Source organism: Budorcas taxicolor, chromosome 3 (assembly GCF_023091745.1).
Source record: "Budorcas taxicolor isolate Tak-1 chromosome 3, Takin1.1, whole genome shotgun sequence".
Taxonomy (NCBI): domain Eukaryota; kingdom Metazoa; phylum Chordata; class Mammalia; order Artiodactyla; family Bovidae; genus Budorcas; species Budorcas taxicolor.
The window spans coordinates 16,437,343-16,457,936 of NC_068912.1; the positions used below are offsets into that span (position 1 = coordinate 16,437,343).

At 50.3% G+C, this 20,594-nt stretch overlaps 2 protein-coding genes across 2 annotated transcripts in view; one reads left to right on the forward strand and one right to left on the reverse strand.

Annotated features, from left to right (window-relative positions):
• The first annotated feature begins 5,873 nt into the window (after positions 1-5,873).
• On the forward strand, positions 5,874-15,490 carry UBE2Q1 (ubiquitin conjugating enzyme E2 Q1). Its single transcript, XM_052636597.1, has 13 exons — positions 5,874-6,200; positions 8,410-8,514; positions 8,849-8,953; positions 9,543-9,593; positions 11,163-11,303; positions 11,517-11,601; positions 11,869-11,929; positions 12,125-12,215; positions 12,327-12,385; positions 12,468-12,516; positions 12,794-12,889; positions 13,228-13,294; positions 13,756-15,490. Exons 1-13 carry the CDS (start codon positions 5,874-5,876, stop codon positions 13,785-13,787), a joined length of 1,269 nt encoding a protein of 422 aa, XP_052492557.1. The 3' UTR covers positions 13,788-15,490.
• Positions 15,491-16,342: 852 nt separating this feature from the next.
• The window catches only part of TDRD10 (tudor domain containing 10), a 51,576-nt gene continuing 47,324 nt past the window's right edge, over positions 16,343-20,594 (reverse strand). The window contains exons 12-13 of the mRNA XM_052638122.1: positions 16,589-16,659; positions 16,343-16,375 (exon numbers count right to left, since the gene is read on the reverse strand). Of these exons, the coding sequence (XP_052494082.1) occupies positions 16,343-16,375; positions 16,589-16,659 (104 nt within the window). The remainder of the gene's footprint in view (positions 16,376-16,588; positions 16,660-20,594) is intronic.

Consider the following 20,594-nt stretch of genomic DNA (forward strand, 5'->3'; position numbering starts at 1 on the left):
CTGCTGCATGTCTAGTTCCCCTACAAGGCATCAAACCTGGGCCTATGGCAGTGAAAGCACCAACTCCTAACCACTCAACCACCATGGAATTCCCCAAAGTGATCTTTTAATATTTTAAATCAGATCATGCTACTCCCTGCTTAAAATCTTCCAAATGTTTCCCACTGCACTTTGAATAAAACTCAGCAAATTACTGTGGTCTCTATTCTTCATTGGCCTCACCTCCTGCTCCCTCCTCGTCTTTCATGAGATTCAAGGTATGTGGATCCTCTATTTTTTTTTAAAAAAAATGAGCTCTTACTGTGTGCACTGGACTGAGCACTCTTCATGTTTTCTCACTTAATCCTCCCAACAATCTTATAAGGTAAGTACTATTATGGTTTCCATGTTACAGATGCTCCAAGAGAAGCGTGACAGGCTAAATAACTTGCTGAAGGTCACACCTTTAGCAACTGGCAGAGCTGGGGTTTGAAGCCCATGATCTCAGCCAGTATATAACGAGCTTCCTGCTTCCAGATCACACCACCTTCGTTCTCAGGGTCTTGGAGGTTGGCTCTCTCTCCTGGAATGCTCTTTGCCGGGTCTTCCCAGGCCATCCTGCTCTTCATCAGAGATCAGCTCAAACCCCGCCTCCCTAGGGAGACCTTCACTGACTACTGGACTTAACCCCCAGTCATTCCCTCCCACATGACCCTACCAGTCCACAGTCCTCTGGTTATTTCATTCATTTGTTCATTGTAACTCCTTGCACTTAGAATGTTAGTACCAAGAGAACTGGGATACTGTTTGTCTACTGCTATATATTTATGGTCTTCCCAGGTGGCACTAGTAGTAAAGAATCCACCTGCCAGTGCAAGAGAAATACATAGAGATTTATTATGCAAGAAATAAATCGAACAAGGGTTCGATCCCTGGTCAGGAAGATCCCCTGGAGAAGGGCATGGCAACCCACTCCAGTACTCTTGCCTGGAGAATCCCCAAGGACAGAGGAGCCTGGCGGGCTACAGTCCATAGCGTTGCACAGAGTCAGACATGACTGAAGTGAGCGAGCGAGAAATGTACTATGTGCCCAGCTCTGTAAGATGTGTTCCTCATCTTCCATAGCCCATTTCATCTACACGGACACAATGACCCACGCTGCAGGACAGAGCGTCATACTGTTTTACAGATAAGGAAACTGCATTTCACAGAAATTAAATGACTTGCCCAGGGTCACATAGGTACCAAAGCAGAGAAGTTCAAATCTAAACCCAGTTCTGTCTGACTGCCCAGTCTGTGCTCTTCCCACTCAGCTGTGCTTTCCCACTTTATGGCCTAATTCGAAGGACAACTGTAGCTGATTCTCCAATTAACACCTATGGCTCTGCCTCTTTCCCACACTCAGAACCCACACTCCACTGGACGTCCAGAGGACTGTCCACATCCCCCTCCCTCTACACACTCAATGTGTTCGTGACCCAGCTCTCCACCTCTCCCACAAAACTTAGCTGTCCTTTGAGAAGCCTCACTGTTAGTGCTATTAGTTACCCAGGCATCTAGTTTCTCCAAATTCCAGTGACATTTTTATCTTCCTCCACCTTAAAGCCCAAGATTTCTCCACTGCCTAGCTTACCTGCACCACTGTCTCTTCCTCACCCTAATCACGAGCCTTCTTTCTGTTCCTCCAACTTGCCCTGGTTCTACCTCGGCATCTCTGCACATGCTGTCTCTTCTGCTCAGTCCAGTCCTTCCTCCCCCTTTAGATAACTCTGCTATCCTTCAGAATTTAACATATCACTTGTTCAGGAAAGCCTTCCCAGATCTCTAGTCTTACTCTTTGAGGCACTTACCACAATTGCAATTAAGTGGTTGAGTGTGTTCAGTTCAGTTCAGTTGCTCAGTTGTGTCCGACTCTTTGCGACCCCATGAATCGCAGCACGCCAGGCCTCCCTGTCCATCACCAACTCCCGGAGTTCACTCAGACTCACGTCCATCAAGTCCGTGATGCCATCCAGCCATCTCATCCTGGGTCGTCCCCTTCTCCTCCTGCCCCCAATGTCTCCCAGCATCAGAGTCTTTTCCAATGAGTCAACTCTTTGCATGGGGTGTCCAAAGTACTGGAGCTTTAGCTTCAGCATCATTCCAAAGAAATCCCAGGGTTGATCTCTTTCAGAATGGACTGGTTGGATCTCCTTGCAGTCCAAGGGACTCTCAAGTCTTCTCCAACACCACAGTTCAAACGCATCAATTTTCGGCACTCAGCTTTCTTCACAGTCCAACTCTCACATCCATACATGACCACAGGAAAAACCATAGCCTTGACTAGACGGACCTTAGTCGGCAAAGTAATGTCTCTGCTTTTGAATATACTATCTCGGTTGGTCATAACTTCTTCCAAGCAGTAAGTGTCTTTTAATTTCATGGCTGCAGTCACCATCTGCAGTGATTTTGGAGCCCAAAAAAACAAAGTCTGACACTGTTTCCACTGTTTCCCCATCTATTTCCCATGAAGTGATGGGACCACATGCCATGATCTTCGTTTTCTGAATGTTGAGCTGTAAGCCAACTTTTTCTCTCTCCACTTTCACTTTCATCAAGAGGCTTTTGAGTTCCTCTTCACTTTCTGCCATAAGGGTGGTGTCATCTGCATATCTGAGGTTATTGATATTTCTCCCGGCAATCTTGATTCCAGCTTGTGTTTCTTCCAGTCCAGTGTTTCTCATGATATACTCTGCATAGAAGTTAAATAAGCAGGATGACAATATACAGCCTTGATGTACTCCTTTTCCTATTTGGAACCAGTCTGTTGTTCCATGTCCAGTTCTAACTGTTGCTTCCTGACCTGCATACAGATTTCTCAAGAGGCAGGTTAGGTGGTCTGGTATTCCCATCTCTGGTTGAATGTGTAACAAACGATTTATGAACTTATCTGACGTTCTCCCAGTCTGAAGGCCTGGGAAAGGTGAAGACTGGGTCTGTCTCACTCAGTGCTGCCTCCTCAGTGCATGGCACATCATAGGTGATTAGGACATACTTGTTCTTCTCTATGTGAGTTTGCTTTATCACCTCTTCCATTGTCATGTCTGTGTCCAACAACAGAATGTAAGTTCCAAGGGCAGGGGTTTTGTTGTTATTTTATTCACTCCTGTTCCCCTAGCACCAAGTGTTCATTAAATGCGCATCTCCATAACTTCCTTTCCACTTCTAATGCCCTTGCCCTACACATCTCCGCAGAACACCAGACATCACTCCCCACTAGGCTTTTAGAGGCCAGAGCACTCTCCTGGCCAAAGAGCTGAAATGCTAAAGACACCAGCAGAAGAAATGACAGATCTCATCCCAGTGACCAGGACCTGAGTTTCCTCCTTGGGGACCTGAAGTCTGCAAAACCATGAGACTCTCTCATCATATTGTTTTCCTCTAATTAAAACTTCGTAACATACAGTTCATCGGTACCATCTTTCTAGGTTCCATATACATGCATTATGCATTATATATGCATTGATATACCATATTTGTTTTTCTCTGACTTACTTCACTTAGTATGGCAGAAATAAAACCAATATTATAAAGCCACTATCCTTCTATTAAAAATAAAATTTTTTTTCATAAAATATGGAAGTCAGGATCTTCCAAATAGCTGCATTTGTTGTTTTCTTGGGTAAGGGTTGGTGTCAGCTACACATGAAAACTTCTTGAGAAAGCATCAGAGGAAGGCAGAAAGGGTTAAGGCATGGACTTCGGAGACATGCTCAGGAACTCTGCTTACTACCTGTAAATCCATGGGTAATCCCTCCTTTTCCCAATTGTAAAACAGGGATAAAAATGCTTCCCTTATAATGTTGTTGGGAAGGGAGGAGTAGTGTTTAGAAAGATTTGCAGAATACCCTGACTTAGGAAGTGTTCAATAAACGGGACTTTTAAAAAATTATTTGCTTTACAATACTGTGTTAGTTTCAGATGTACAGCAAAGTGACTCAGTTACACTCATCTCTTGCTGTCATATCTTTTTGACCTTTTATACAGTTCATGAGGTTCTCGTGGCAAGTATACTCGGGCGGTTTGCCATTCCCTGAGGAACTGGTCTGAGGGCATAAGAGAGGGTGTCAGAGAATAAGATGGCTGGATGGCATAACCCATGCAATGGACATAAACTTGGGCAAACTCCTGGGCAAATTCTTGGAGATGGTGAGGGACAGGGCGGCCTGGCTCACTGCAGTCCATGGGTCACTACAAGTCGGACACAACTAGGTAACTGAACATGTATATATTGGGCTGGCCAAAAAGTTCATTTAGGTTTTTCCACACAATGTTACAGAAAAACTCAAGTGAACATTTTGGCCAACCCAATTTTCCCCCCCATCATTTTCTATTACAGGTTATCACGAGATACTGAATATACTTCAATTAACAGGATTTCTTAGCACAGCCTTTTATGCTCCCAATTAGCACATTCATAAAAGTGACATGTAGCTATCTGTCCAGTCTCCCAAAAAGAGATAAATCATCTTTGAATACCCGGAACCCAATTTAGCCAATGAAGGCCTTTTCAGCCTCCACTGACAACATAAATGAGTAGCCCAGAACAAAGCACTGAGGTGCACAGTCAAGCTCCCACAAAGGCTAACTCATTTTAGTCCAAGTGAAAAGAGAAGGTAGCAATCTGGCCAGCTGCTCAAGCGCGGAGTTGGCTCGGTAGAACCCATCAGGCCCTACCTGGGCTGACACCTGCCCTCCGAAGTGCAACGCCAACTATCGGTCTCTGGAACCTCAGCCAGCTTTGTCCTTTGTGATAGTGCCACCTAGCGAGACCCTGGAAGCACTGCCGCCTACACCGGCTATGCCAGGACCACTGCGACAAGCCCGATAGACTTTGGACTGGGACTGTGGTCTCCTTTCATTTTATTGCCGGGTTAAAGGTTTAGACTAGTGACGTCCTCCTTCCATGACCCTGCAGAGGAAGCTTGTGTTGTCCCTCCCCGACCCACGTTGAGACCCAAAGGGACTGATAAGCGCGAAGAGTCAGCTATCGACTACCCGTCGTGCAGAATTGACCAGTGATCACTCTGCGATCTCCTCGCATCCAATCCTCCGGAGCAGGCAAAGCAAGCATTAGCATCCTCATCAAAATCATTGCACAGATGAGAAAACTCAGGGAAGGTGGTTAACCCAAGGTCACAAAACATCGGAGATGACAACCCAAGCCTCCTGTAACCGGGTCGGGTCCCTGGCTCCCTCCCCAGTCACACGCCCCTCATTTCAGCGTGGCCCCAAGGGAACAGAGCCTTGGGGACCGCGCGCCGAGGACAGGCGGGTGGGTGCAGGATACAGATGATACATCGGCGACCGCAGCTCTCGCTCTTCCTTCTCTGCTCACAGAGAGCCCTGCATGTTCACCACGGTTCCGGGCGGGGGAAGAAGGGCCCAGAGCAGGAAACACGGTCCCGCGCAGGTAGCCCCCGGGAGCACGCGGCGCCGGGTCACGTGAGAGGGGCTCGGCGGCGGGGGCTCTAGCACGCACGCACGCCATACGTAAACACGCACTGAGGAGCTGAAGGCGGCGAGCCCGAAGCCCCGGGTCACATGTACAGAATAAGGGGGCGGGAAGGAGAGAGGCGTCACGTGAAGGAGGTCGGAGCAGCGAGGTCACGTGACGGGGGACGGAGGCGGGGCCGCCGAGGAGGAGGAGGAGGGGCACGCGGCTTCCGGCGGTGGGGGGGGCCGGCGAGCGGAGGGGGGGGCCCTGTCCCGGAGGTGGCGGCGGCGCCATCTTGGCGAAGGGGGGATCAGGAAGTGCGGACCGCGGCGGCGGCGGCGGCGGCGGCGGCGGCGGAGCCCGGAGCGGAGGCCGGAGGCTCCCGGCCCGCCGGCCCCGGAGCGGAGCGGAGCGGAGGATGCAGCAGCCGCAGCCGCAGGGGCAGCAGCAGCCGGGGCCGGGGCAGCAGCTGGGGGGCCAGGGGGCGGCGCCGGGGGCCGGGGGCGGCCCGGGGGGGGGCCCGGGGCCGGGGCCCTGCCTGAGGCGGGAGCTGAAGCTGCTCGAGTCCATCTTCCACCGCGGCCACGAGCGCTTCCGCATTGCCAGCGCCTGCCTGGACGAGCTGAGCTGCGAGTTCCTGCTGGCTGGGGCCGGAGGGGCCGGGGCGGGGGCCGCGCCCGGACCGCATCTACCCCCACGGGGGTCGGTGCCTGGGGATCCCGTCCGCATCCACTGCAACATCACGGTGAGGACCCCCTCGTGTGCGCGTCTCTGGGGTCCTCTTGTCCTCACCCCACACAGCTTTTTGCTCTCGAAAGACCTGGGAGGCCGAATCCCCTCTCGGGGTTCGGCTCTCTTTCTTCAGGTTGCACTTGTTTCTGACGCTTGAGATTCTGCCGTGGACCCAGAATCTCTACCCTTCATAGTCAGGGACACCCTGACATATGGCGCCTCGACTACCCCTTTCCATTACCCACCCACATCGCAAGGTTCATAATTTTGGCTCATTTTGGTTACTTCACGACTTTTATTGACACCTGGGAATGCCGCTCTTCCTCGCCCCCCATCTCAAGGTTCCAGGCCTCTTCATTGACTTCAGCTGGAAGGACTTGGCTTGGAATTCTGTAGATTTCAGTGATTGCCCCCTTCTCAGAAGTACCTTTGGTTTAGGACGTTGCCACCTGTGAGATCCCTGCCCAGGTGTCTGTCATTCAGTCCCTCTTCCTCTCTGAATTTTACCAGTGATAGTTTGCAATTCATGACCCCTTTGCTTCCTCTCCTTTGGATTGCCTTTTATTCTGGTGTAACCTCTAACTCTCCTCCTTTTGCCCCAGCTGGTAGCTGCCACTCCCATCCTGTTCCCTATGGATATCTCCAGTTGCCCTGGGTTGTTACCTTTCCTAGTAATGATGGTGATGTGCAAGGGCAATCTCATTTGTTCTGAGTGGTAACAGTTCCTTTTCTCCCAGTGAGCATCATTCCATCCTAGGTGTGCAGGGCTGGGAAACACCTTACACGTCTTCCATTTAGGCTAGCCTCAAACATTCTGGGAATAGGGTTGGCGTCTGGTAATCTGGGAATACCTGATACTGCATGGTATAGCACTTAAAATGACTGATCCCATCTGATGTGGTAGTGTTGACCCTGCTGGGAGCACCGGGTCGCGAGCCAGGGGACAGTACTTTATCCAGGCAGGCACACTGCAAGTGGGAGTAGTCTGGAGAAAGACAGACTTGTGAATTGTGTGGCACTTGGGGGCCTGAATTCAATTCACATGGTTCTTGTTTACTATCCCTTTCTTGCATCAAACCAGGTCAAGGTTTGGTGAGGCAAGCCTCAGCTTGGTTTGGATGGTGCCCCACCAAAACTCACGTGTTCCATTTTCCTCTCTCACTTTTTTTCATACTAAAAAGTCGAGATTGAAGGACTAGGTGTGGCTCTGTGAGCTGACAACTTGAGCATCTTTGATAATTTTTCTCCAGGATTGAGGATTAGAGCAGTGGCGGAGTTTAAGACCTTTTTAGGAGGTTCCCTTGGCATATGTGGAAACTTCTGGGATTAATTCCTTACCTGAATTATGCTTTCAATTCCTTAAGGGTAGGTTTGCCCGCTTCTACTTGGCTTCCCAGTTGCCAGAGGCCATCTACGCTCTTTGTCCCTGGAAAGAGGTTAGTTTAGAAGATTCTGAGACTCCCTGTGACCACTATAAAGAAGACTTGGCCTGAACTGGCCCCCTTGATTTGGGCAGAGGGGGAGTCTGGTCAGGCTGCATTTGGCACCACGGCTCAAGAATGCTGGGAATGTCAGCAGCGTAGGCTTTCTCCCAGCCTGCCATGTGGAGCCCTACAGCCTACGCCTGGACTGAGAGAGTGGCAGGTTCCCAAAGGAGAGGTGGGGAGAAGTGGCCTTTGAGGCATTCTGTTAGGAGTGGAGTGGGAAGATTCTTCCTGCCACCCTTTTACTTTCAGGTTTTAGAGACATCATCTAATTTTTAATTCCTCCGTCCCTAGCTAAAATGAAAGTAATCTGTGGTCTCTGGTGTTTTTCTGCTGGTGTGATTGTGATGAGGCGATCCTTTCCTCCACTGATTAAGGAGGGTCGGAGGCCTGGGTGTGGGGTGTGGGAGCTTAAGGCCTGGAGCTTGTTGAGGCAACACAGGAGGTAGGAAACCATACTCATCCTCAGCACAGTTTGGCTGTGCTCCTTCTCTGATGTTTACTCTTGAAAGAAAAGGACCAGGCTTCTTGGAAAGGGTCATCCCAGGGACTTGTTTCTCCTGGTCTGGGATTTGTTGGGAACCTGGCTCTGAGCTGGGCTTGTATATGTGTGTTGGGGGAAGGGGGCGGATGGTGGAGGGCAAAGGGACTGGAAGTCTTGGGGCAGGGAAGGCAGGCAAAGTCTAGCTTTCCCCAGAGTCTCCTGTCTTGACTGCTCTCCCTGCTCTTTCCCCTTAGGAGTCATACCCTGCGGTGCCCCCCATCTGGTCAGTGGAGTCCGATGACCCTAACTTGGCTGCTGTCTTGGAGAGGCTGGTGGACATAAAGAAAGGGAATACTCTGGTGAGGGGCCAAGGTGTTGAGCAGGGAGTGCATTTTCCTCCTGTGAGACCCATGCCATGAAAACATCCTGTGAAACGTGTGTCTGGAAAGTGGGTGGTGCAGTAGCCTGAACATTTGAGGCAGACGTCCTGGGGGAGTTGCTTCCTGAAGCCAGAGGGAGAGCCCTGCACCTGCCCCAGGATTCGTCCCGTAAGCTCGTCCCCACAGCCCTGGGGTCTGTGAGTTCCAGAGAACTAGGTACCAATTTGGGGGCTGAGATAAGAGCCCACCCGTGTACCTGTCGGTATTGGGGTGGGGAAGAAGTGTTTGACGTCACTGTGATCCCCTACCCCAGCTACTGCAGCATCTGAAGAGGATCATCTCCGACCTGTGTAAACTCTATAACCTCCCTCAGCATCCAGATGTGGAGATGCTGGATCAGCCCTTGCCAGCCGAGCAGGTGAGCACCTGAGGGGCTTTGAACCCTGTTACGCAGAGTTACCCCCACAGACAGCACTCAGGAAATACATGTTACTTGAGATGAACCTGCAGAAGTTTCTCTCCAGTACTATTCCAGACACGTACACATATCATGACTCTCGGCCTCTCCTCTAGATGTTCGGAATCCAGCTAAATGGGGCACCAGTAACTTCACCCCTCTGATCAAACACTCTCAAGGTCATCCCTCGGGGGGATTTTTACTGTTAGCAGTAGGCAACCATTGGGGACCGAGGCCCCTTGTTAAGATCCAAGAATGCAGTTCAGTCTAGAGATTGAGTAAAGGGGTTCTTGGGGAGATTAAACTGGGATTTGTGAGTTAGGTGGCAGGAACAGCCAGTGTGCTGCTCTTGTTGTTTGGCGTGTAGTGGACCGGCAGTGAAGTCATTCCCTGGACTGTTGCTTCTACACAGCTCTGACTGGTAGAGAGGCTGGTAGCCTAATGGGCAGGTGCACAGCTTCCAGACCCAAAGGCTCAGGGGAGTAGGTCAGAGGCTGCATTCTAGGAAGCCACCAGGGTCTGACCTCCATCTTTTCCCTCCCTACTGCAGTGTACACAGGAAGACGTGTCTTCAGAAGATGAAGATGAAGAGATGCCTGAGGTAGGCTTCTACCCAAGACGGTACTGGTGGGACTTTCTTTCGGTCAGCAGCATTGAGAGCCTGCTATGTACAGAGCTCCGGTCTAAACTGGGGAGAGAGAAATACCAAATGAAGACAGCTGTACTGACCTGGGGGAACAGCAGTGTAGTAGAGGAGACGGCGCCCATGTCCAACCACCGGAGACAGATAAGTGCAAATCTGTTTACAGTAAACAGTCACCATGTTAATCTCGGATGGCTTTGTAGTCAGACCTGAGCTTGTGTCCTGTATCTCCCAGCTGTCTTGATTGGGGGATTTTATCTGTTCCACTAAGGTACTACTTCTGCAGTTTTCTTATTTATAAAATGGGATGTTAATATCTACTACATAGGGTTGTCTTTAAGAGTAAATAAGGCATTCATGTGAAAGGCTCCGTTCCATACATAAGTGCTAAATACTTGGTGATATTCTCTAAAAACAACTTGGTTAAGAACTTCAGAGCCAGACAAAATTTGATGTGCATCTTAGTTCTATTAAGAGTTGTATGACTTTGTGGGTATGATAACCTCACCTGGACCTTGGCATTCTCATTTGTAGTATGGGGGTAACCTCCCCTGGACCTCGGCATTCTCATTTGTAGTATGGGGGTAACCTCCCCTGGACCTCGGCATTCTCATCTGTAGTATGGGGGTGATGATAAAATAATGGCATGGTGGTTATAAGAACTAAATGAGCTAGTGTCTAGCATCTCAGCAACTAGTAGAGTAATTAGGAAATTAGTATCACCACATCCTGCCAGAGGAGATCATGATTACTTTGTTTCTCTGCACTGAATTAACATCCTAGGTTCTGCAACTTCTGTAACTTTGTTAGGGTCTTGAGCTGCACAAAGGCCCCAGGATACATGAAACATTCTCCTGTCAGAGTGCAGACAGCCCTCCAAAGTCTGGCTGAAACGGGCTGCTCCCCCATGTACAGTGAACTAGCTCCTCACTTGGAGCAGGGTGAACAGGGGCCGGTTCTGTTCTTGACCCCTGCTCTCTGCATTCTGGACCCCCTTCCTTATTTCCATCTTGGCAGGGGGTGCCTCTGCCTATCCCCTCAGTCCCTGCACTTGGGAAGGCAGGAGGTTTCTCCCTTAGACCTGGAGTCCTGGGAACTCCTGGGTACAGAAGTCACCTGATGAAACATGAGCTTTGAGTCACAGTGTCAGGCCAAAGTCATTTTAGGAATTAAGGAAGAGTTTGTGCTGCCAATGGAGAGCTGTAGGGATAGTTGGGGCAGGGTAGATCTAGGGAACAAGAAAGCCGAGTCTCTGCTTGCTTTCCCTAGACCTTTTCGTAGCCCTGCAGCTTGAGAACTGGATAGGAGAGATTTTCCTCGTCTTTTAGACTGTGAAGGGAGTGGGGCTGGGAGCTTTCCAGCAGTGGAAAGGGTATTGTACTCACTCAGCTCCAGACAGACTGCAGCCGTCTATCTTCTCCACCTGCAGCTCTAAGTCATATGGGACTGGAGAAGGGAAAGGCCTTCTCCACAGTGTGTGTTGCTTGCTTGCTTTTGTCCCACTCCTGCCCCACACATCCCCCCTAGGACACAGAAGACCTAGATCACTATGAAATGAAAGAAGAAGAGCCAGCGGAGGGCAAGAAATCTGAAGATGATGGCATCGGAAAAGAAAACTTGGCCATACTAGAGAAAATTAAAAAGAACCAGAGGCAAGATTACTTAAATGTACGTGCTCTCTAGAGAGAAGCTGGGCCTAGGGGTTGGCTGGTGCTGGCTGGGAGGTGGTAGGCCATCGGGTGACAGGGTGGGAAACAGCATCTCCTTTGGGGTGGGTTATCAGTGTGCCTCATCCTTGCCTAACCGTGGGGCATACTGCAGCCTACCCCTCGAGTCTAGCACATGACGTGAGATGTTCTGCCCTCCGTGCTTCCTTTGTAGGGTGCGGTATCTGGCTCGGTGCAGGCTACTGACCGGCTGATGAAGGAGCTCAGGGATATATACCGATCACAGAGTTTCAAAGGTGGTAAGTTTGCCTCACAGCAGGGTCTGAATGCGAGCTTTTCAGAAAGAAAGGACACGGTGGCGGCAGTAGATACGTGGATGCTGACCAAGTTTTTAGGCCAAGGATGGAACACCCCTCATAATGGCTTAGATGGGAGGCATGTCTATGTGGGATGAACCTGGAGCCTTTGACCTTTCTTTCTTCTCAGCCTGGGAGAGGGATCTGCATCAGGTCCCGCTTAGCACTGGGACCATCACCTGATGATATCCTTCTTCTTCCCTCCTTCAGGAAACTACGCAGTCGAACTCGTGAATGACAGTCTGTATGATTGGAATGTCAAACTCCTCAAGTAAGTGGCGGCTATGGGGCTGGAAAGGAAGTTGAGTAGTGAGTGCAGTCACTGTGGTGGGAGTCTCCAGGGCCAGCCGTCCTGGGAGCGGGTGTGGACAGTGGCTTAGCCCTCTGCTGCTTGCCCCAGGGGCAGTGGGAGCCTCAAGGCTCCTGACTTAGACCCAGAGCTAAGCCTAAACTGGTTGCTTCCTAGAGTTGACCAGGACAGCGCTTTGCACAACGATCTCCAGATCCTCAAAGAGAAAGAAGGAGCCGACTTCATCCTGCTTAACTTTTCTTTTAAAGTAAGTCCGTCCTTTCCAGTCTTTCCCGGGCCTAGCCATCCTTTCCACCTTCCAGTCCTGCAGAGGGCCCTGACCTCCCCTCCCTGATGGCTGCCTCCATCTCTCCCTCAGGATAACTTTCCCTTTGACCCGCCGTTTGTCAGGGTTGTGTCTCCAGTCCTCTCTGGAGGGTGAGTGGCTCAGCAAGGGCAGAGGGTGAAGAAGGGTTGGGGAGCTTTTTCCAGGCATAGCTAACTAACCTTTCTTCTGCAGGTACGTTCTGGGCGGAGGTGCCATCTGCATGGAACTTCTCACCAAGCAGGTGAGCCTGTCTCTCGTTTTTTGCCTGGCTGGCCTAGGCAGGGCTCGGGTGACCTTTACCCTTCACCCCTCCATCACGGGTTGGGTGATGGGCATAAATGGCCCTTTCATTCTGCCTGGCAGGGCTTGCACTCACTGACCTGGGCAAATGGGTGATGGCTGTTCTGGGAGTTCAGGGCAGGGGCCCTTCCGTGGCTGCATCTGCTCTCTGGAGAACCAGCATCAGGTTTCTCTGGCAAGTCTGCTGACTCGTTTGCTCTGCCCACGTTGTCACTTAGGGCTGGAGCAGTGCCTACTCGATAGAGTCAGTGATCATGCAGATCAGTGCCACACTGGTGAAGGGGAAAGCCCGAGTGCAGTTTGGAGCCAACAAAGTAAGGAGCCCAGACCCTGGCCTGGTGGGGCTGCCGGGAGCCGTGTGACTTCAGGCCCCTAGGAGGCCACAGTGGGGCTGAGCCGCCGCGCCGGCAAGTGGGCCTAGTGTATCCGCCGTGGGGGCAGAGCAGGCCTCGGCCTCAGGGCAGCCGAAGACTCGGGGGGGGGTGCAGGTCTGGAAAGGGAAAACTAGGGGGTTGTACCCTGTGGGGACCTCCCAGGTAGAGGGTACTTAGTCTGTCAGCAGAGCGCAGCGCTGGGAGCCGGGTCTCTGGGCAGCAGCAAGGCCGCAGCCGGCCTTGTCTGGCGGCCTGATCTGGTGGCTTCCTCTCCCCAGTCTCAGTACAGTCTGACAAGAGCACAGCAGTCCTACAAGTCCTTGGTGCAGATCCACGAAAAAAACGGTGAGGCTGGAGCGCGACTTGAGATCCGGACCTTTGCCAAGCCTGAGGTTTCCATCCGGCTAAACAGCAAGAACCCCTTTCGGTGTCTGAGCCTTTTCCACCTGTTAGTGCGGCACCTGTCCCTGTTGCCCAGGGAATTCAGTGAGCTGGAGGGTAGCGTGCGCCACTCTCCTCCAGTAAGCCAGTGGCGGTCAGGGCACAGGTAGACTGGGCGCCGCCCCACCTGCCCACCGCCCTGTGAGCACGCTCACCTCACTGGTGTCATCTCAGGGTGGGTGCATCATTCTGTCACAGTTTCCAAGTAGGCAGTTCCTCACCTGCCCATACAGCTTCTCTCCCTGCACCAGGGAGCCCTTTGCAGGATCTTTTCACCTCTGACCCTGGAGACGTCTTCAGTGATTAGGGCTAGGAGGGTGGGCAAAACAATCTCCACCTCACAGTTTTCTTCCATTTCTTTGCAGGCTGGTACACACCCCCGAAGGAAGATGGCTAACCCAGGAGTGCCATCCCCTTCCTCCTTCCCCAGGCACCACTGGACCAATTACCTTTGAATGCTGTATTTGGATCTCACGCTGCCTCTGTGGTTCCCTCCCTCATTTTTCCTGGACGTGATAGCTCTGCCTATTGCAGGACAATGATGGCTATTCTAAACGCTAAGGGAAAAAAAAAAACACACACACACAGAACTGTTTGAAGTACTCAAGACTGACTTACAGACCAACCAACCACCTGGCTGGAACCCTTGCTAGCAGGCATTCTTATAAAAGAAACTTTCGAGCCTCCTTATATTGCTGGAAACTCAGCTGTGCTCCAGACTAGAGCCTCCTTACCTATGCTATGGATTTTTAATTTATTTTCTCTTATTTCATGTACACTGCTTTTTTTGGTTACAGTGTATGATGGATGTGTATGAAAAAAAATGTATCTTTGGGAAAACAATTACAGTTTGTTAATTTGAAGACGCTGGTTTTGACTCATCTTTATTTTTATTTTCATAGCTTACCCTTCCCCCATCCCCTGAATTCCTTCAGCAGTTGGGGGAGGGGTACCAAGGTCACTGTGGCTTTGGGAGCCATGAGGAGCTGCACTTCACTGCTAAAGCCAGAGAAAGGTGGAGCTGAAGCACATGCCTGCCTCAGCCTGAAGGGCTCTGGAGTGACCAGACTTGTACCCCCTGGGAAGGCAGAGCTCAGCCTGCTGAACCGCAAAGCAGGCTGAAATGATGACCCTTATTCTTAACTTCTAGTCACAGATGTTTTCAAATTTCTAAGAAAAATAAGGAGGCCTAAGAGGCTGCTTCACAGAACTACTTTTAAATGAACTGAATAGGGATGGGGCCAGTCTCAAGCATGTATGTGGTCCTTCTGATCTCAGCAACAGGCTGTGTAGCTACCATTCGTGTTCACTGGTCACCCTTCCCAGGAAGTGGCACTGAAGGGAGATGGTTGGGAGCTCCGTTGCTGCTCCCCTTGTCTGTTGCTTCATTTATTCCTAACAGAAGAGCCAGGCAGAGCTCCGAAGTAAGTTGTTTGGCTTGGAGACTGAATTCTTCTAAGGTACTTTCATAATGTGGGTCCTACTGGAAAGGATTGGCTTTAAGGGGTTTGGTCCATCTACCTGTGGGCCCCACTCAGGCTCAGAACTGCTGTGGAGGCAGGTCCATGAGCTGACCTGCCGGTGCTGGGTCTGTGCTTGCTGTGTAAGTACATCTGTGCAGCCTCCTGGTCCGCGAGCTTGCTCAGGGGCAGAGACAGCCTCCAGAACCTGCCTACAGACTGGATGGTGAAATGCCAGAGGCCAGGGATGGCCAAGTGAGGATGAGGATGTGTCTTAGCTTAAACAGCACAGCCGTCTGAAACCTCTAGGATGCCAGAGTTCTGTATGCTTTGACACAACTATTTTAACTTTGGTCACACCCCCCGCCCCCAATTAAGGGATTTTCATGTCTTGCTGCTTCAGGTGGATGCAGAGTTCACCGGAACCACTCAACGCTGCTCTAACCCTACCACACCCACCTGGTACAGGGTGCTCATTTATGCTGAGGTGGAGGTAAAGAGGGCAGGCACCCACAGGGAAACTCATTTCATGGAGCTGAGATCTAGTTCTCAAGGCCTCTGCCTTTTTTCTGGACTTATCACCAGCCCTGGCTGGAACGTACTATAGGTTGTGTTTTCAGTAATGTGTGCTGTGGGCTGTCCTCTGTACAATGTATTTTGTAATGTATTTTTCTCATCTACCAAAGGATGGAACAAATAAAATTATTTAAATAGTTTGGCTCTAATCAAATTATTATTTAAAGAAAGAATGGGGGGGTCACATTCACCTGATGTAAAGGGAAGCACCAGCTCCTGTGCGCTGTAGCTATATAAACACCAACTCTCCAAGAAAATCTTATCAAACCTAGCAGTCCTTTCTATGACCTTACGTTAGGCTCCTAATGAAGTTACATGGTTAAGGAAAAAAAAAAGGCCACATCATCTGGAACCAGTGTTCTGTCTACCAAGAAGGCGAAGAGAAAGGAAACAAACCTTATCTTGCGCGAGTGTATATCTATGTCCCACACAAGGTTTGAATAGCTGGCACACGGCAGCTCCCAGCCTGTGGCTTCAGCTTTAGAGGGCAGGGTTGGGGAGGTGTGGCTAGATAGGAATCAGTCACCCCAAATGTGAAGTATGCCGACGCTTATTCACCAAGCCAACAGATCAGTGTTCAGATGCTCCCTACCTGATTCTACGCTGGAATGCCAAGGAAAGTTAAGCAGTGGGCCCCTCCATTCTCCAGAATCTGTCAGGGCAACTTATATCATGCTCTGGGGTTACAAAAAAAAAAAAGGGAAAAAATACACTGGCTACATCAGACTTTCAACCTCATGGAAGCTTCCCTGTTTGGTTCAAATGTTCACGGTGAGGACACACGACACACTGAGAAGTGAGCTGGGGGAAGGCAAAGGGGGATCCAATCAGTCCTGGGCACCCCCAAGGCCTCAACAGGGAAAGGGCAGGAGGGCAGAATCCAGACAGGAGAGGGAGCATGCTGATCGCAGCCACGTCACTTAAACTCTTCAAACTTCAGGATGTGTGACTGGAAGAGAAAGATAAAATCTGAGTGGGAAGGAAGGACCGCCCCCCGCCCCCCCCCCCCCCCCAGGCAGTCCACCCCACCCCTGGACAACTTCAGTTTGCTTCCTCTACAGGAATGACAGGTAAATATGCAGCACCCAGGCCGAGGCCAGGGGGTGGCTGCAGCTGAGACCCTGGGGTGGGAGGGAAGGAACAGGAGACACAGGGCAGTTACCTCCAAGTTCAAAGCACCAGTGATTTTCCCTTTGAGGATGCGATGAATAACCTGATTTGAACTCAAAATACCTGCAAAACAAAATACAAGAACAAAACCTTGGTATTTGTTGGTCCGGCAGGAGGAGCAAGGGAGGGAAGTGAGAGGCTGGGGCTGCAGGAAAGGGTTCTGGCTGCAGACCAGCTCCTGCGGACAAGTCTCTGCTAGTCAGAGCTCACTCCCAGCTGCCAGGATAACGTGAGATAATCAGCGCTGAAGAGGGAGGAGAGGGGGAGGGCAAAGTGAGAGCACATAAAAGGAAGCATTATACTTGTTAAAATGATTACGGGTATCTGAGATTGCACATTTCCTAATGGAAATCCTGGGGACAGAGAACGGTTTACTCAACTCTGCTGAGTTTTGGCTGGAGAGATGGAAGTTAAAAGACAGAGAGCCTTTATACCACGACGAGTGAGCATTCCTACTTGCTGGGACAAGGCAGGGCAGGGCGCTGGTCAGACACTCGCCTTTATCCAGTCTGCCCTTAATCAGCTCCTGCCATTCCCACCCCCACACTCTGGGACTGTCTGTATGCATGCAACTGGCTCATATCAAGGGTAGACCCCAGTACTACCCTCACCCAGGCCGTTTTCTTACTATGAAACATGAAGAAGTCCCTTTCATTTTTCTGAGCCTTACTTTCCCCATCCATAAAATTGTACACCTGCCCACCTGGCCTCAGGACCATACTCCACATGAGAGCTGAGCAACCCCCCATCTGAGCTGTACACTTTGGCCCTTCTGACAGGCTTGGAGCTGCTCTTAGAGGGCAGGGGGCTCCTTACTCTGGGCTGCCCTCCAACACCCAAGCAGTCAGGTTCGGCCTACAAGACATTCCCCAGCCCTGTCTGCTGCGTGAGTCCCCAAGCAGAGCCTCTTCATGCAATGACCCAAGGCGACCTCTGGGTGGTGCCCCCTCACCACTGGGCACAAGCCCATAAGCCTAGCAGGAAGGCTTGGCTCTGCACTTGGAGGAGGTGCTTTTCCATCTTGGTTTGTGTGTGTGTGTGTGTTTCTTCACATCCACTTCTCCTCAGCCCCTTAAAGCACTCTTTCACCCTTTCACATCTCACTTAAACCCCAGTCTTGAGAAGAGCCAGAGGAAAGAAGTGGCCTCGCCATTTCAAGGTTGCAGAACTGAGGCCCCACAGGTGTCCAGATCTAAAGTAACAACCCCTCACATCATGTACAAAAATAAACTCAAAATGGTTTAAAGACTTAAGCATAGACATGACACCATAAAACTCCTAGAAGAGAACACAAAACATTCTCTGACAAAAATCACAGCAATATTGTCTTAGGTCAGTCTCGCAAGGCAAGAGAAATAAAAGCAAAAATTAACCAGTGGAACCTAATCAAATTTAAAAGCTTCTCCACAGCAAAAGAAACCATCAAACAAAAAGACAACGGACTTGGAGAAAATACTGGCAAATGATGCAACCAACAAGGGGTTAATTTCAAAAATATACAAACAGTTCATACAGTTCAACATCAAAAAAACAAATAACACAATAAAAAATGAGCATCAGGGGCTTCCCTGGTGGCTCAGTGGTAAAGAATCTGCCTGCCAATGCAGGAGACACGGTTTCCATCCCTGGTCCAGGAAGACCCCACCTGCTGCAGAGCAACTCAGAGAAGGCAATGGCACCCCACTCCAGTACTCTTGCCTGGAAAATCCCATGGACTGAGGAGCCTGGTAGGCTGCAGTCCATGGGGTCGCTACTAGTCAGACACGACTGAGCGACTTCACTTTGACTTTTCACTTTCATGCATTGGAGAAGGAAATGGCGACCCACTCCAGTGTTCTTGCCTGGAGAATCCCAGGGACGGGGGAGCCTGGTGGGCTGCCGTCCATGGGGTCGCACAGAGTCGGACAAGACTGAAGCGACTTAGCAGCAGCAGCAGCAGAGCAACTAAGCTCATGCGCAACTAGTGAGCCGGTGCTCTAGAGCCCGGGAACCGCAACCACTGCACCCACGTGCGGCAACTACTGAGCACCATGCGCCCTAGGGCCTGCACTCCACAGCAAGAGAAGCCACCGCAGCGCGAAGCATGCGCACAGCTGGGTAGCCCCCACCTCCGCAACTAGAGAAAAGCTGGCACAGCAACAAAGACTCAGCACAGCCGAAACAACCGAATAAACAGAATTATTCTTTAAATGGGCATTAGACCTGAATAGACACTTCTCCAAAGAAGACACAGACATGGCCAACAAGCACATGAAAAGATGCTCAACATAGCTAATTCTCAGAGAAATGCAAATCAAAACCACAATGAGCTATCACCTCACACCAGTCAGAATGGCCATCTTCACCAAGTTCACAAATAGTAAATGCTGGAGAGGGTGTGGAGAAAAAGTAACCCTCCTGCACTGTCGGTGGGAATATAAATTGGTGCAGCCACTATGGAGAACAGTATTTGTTGCTGTTGTTTAGTTGTTAGATCCTGTCCGACTCTTTTGCAGCCCCTTGGACTGTAGCCTGCCAGACTCCTCTGTCCACGGGATTTTCCCAGGTAAGAACACTGGAATAGGTTGCCATTTCCTTCTCCAGGGGATCTTCCCCACCAAGAGATCGAACTTGTGTCTGCTGCCTTGGCAGACGGATTCTTCACCACAGAGTCACCTGGGAAGTATGGAGGTTCCTTAAAACACTAAAAATAGAGTTACCATATGATCCAGCAATCCTACTCCTGGGCATAGATCCAGAAAAAAACGAAAACTCCCAACTCAAAACAATACACGTGCCCCAGAGACTACCCTGGGGGTTCAGGGGCTAAGACATCACACTCCCAATGCCAGGGGCCCAGGTTTGATTCTTGGTCAGGGAACTAGATCCTGCATGCTGCTACTAAGAGTTCATTGCTGCATCTGAAAAGATCCCGCAAGCCGCAACTGAGACCCAGCACAGCCAAATAAATAAAAGATACATGCACCCTAATGTTCACAGCAGCAGTATTTATAATAGCCAAGACATGAAAGCAACCTAAATGTCCATCAACAGATGAATGGACAAAGAAACCACAAAAAAAGAATGAAATAACACCATTTGCAGCAACATGGGTGGATCCAGAGATTATCACATTAAGTGAAGTCAGACAGAGAAAGCCAAATATTATGTGATATCATTTATAAGTGGAGTCTAAAAAGTAATACAAATGAACTTATTTACAAAACAGAAACAGATTTAGAGACACAGAAAACAAAATTCTGGTTACTGACGGGGTGGGGAAAGGATGAATCAGGAGTATGGAATTAACAGCGTACCTGATGCAAAGAGCTGACTCATTTGAAAAGACCCTGATGCTGGGAAAGATTGAGGGCAGGAGGAGAAGGGGACGACAGAGGATGAGATGGTTGGATGGCATCACCGACTCAATGGACATGAGTTTGGGTGGACTCCAGGAGTTGGTGATGGACAGGGAGGCTGGTGTGCTGCAGTTCATGGGTTCGCAAAGAGTCGGACACGACTGAGTGACTGAACTGAATCATTATATGTAAAACAAGTAAACAACAAGGATTTAAAATATAGCACAAGGAATTATGGGGGTTCCCAGGTGGCTCAGTGGGTAAAGAGCCCGCCTGCAATGCGGGAGACACAGGCAGGTACAGATTTCACCCTGGGGTCAGGGAGATCCCTTGGAGGAGGCCATGGCAACACTCTGGTACTCTTGCCTGGAGAATCCCATGGACAGAGGAGCCTGGCAGGCTACAGTCCACAGGGTCTCAAAGAGTCAGACACGACTGAAATGACTGAGCACGCACACAGAGGGAACTACAGTGAATATCCTGTAATAGCCTCTTATGGAAAAGAAACTTAAAGATACATATAAACAGACACACACAGACATAAAGCTGAATACACAGAAGAACTGTACAAAAAAGGGCTTGATGATGCAGATAACCACAATGGTGTGGCCACTCACCTGGAGCCAGACATCCTGGAACGTGAGGTCAAGTGGGCTTTAG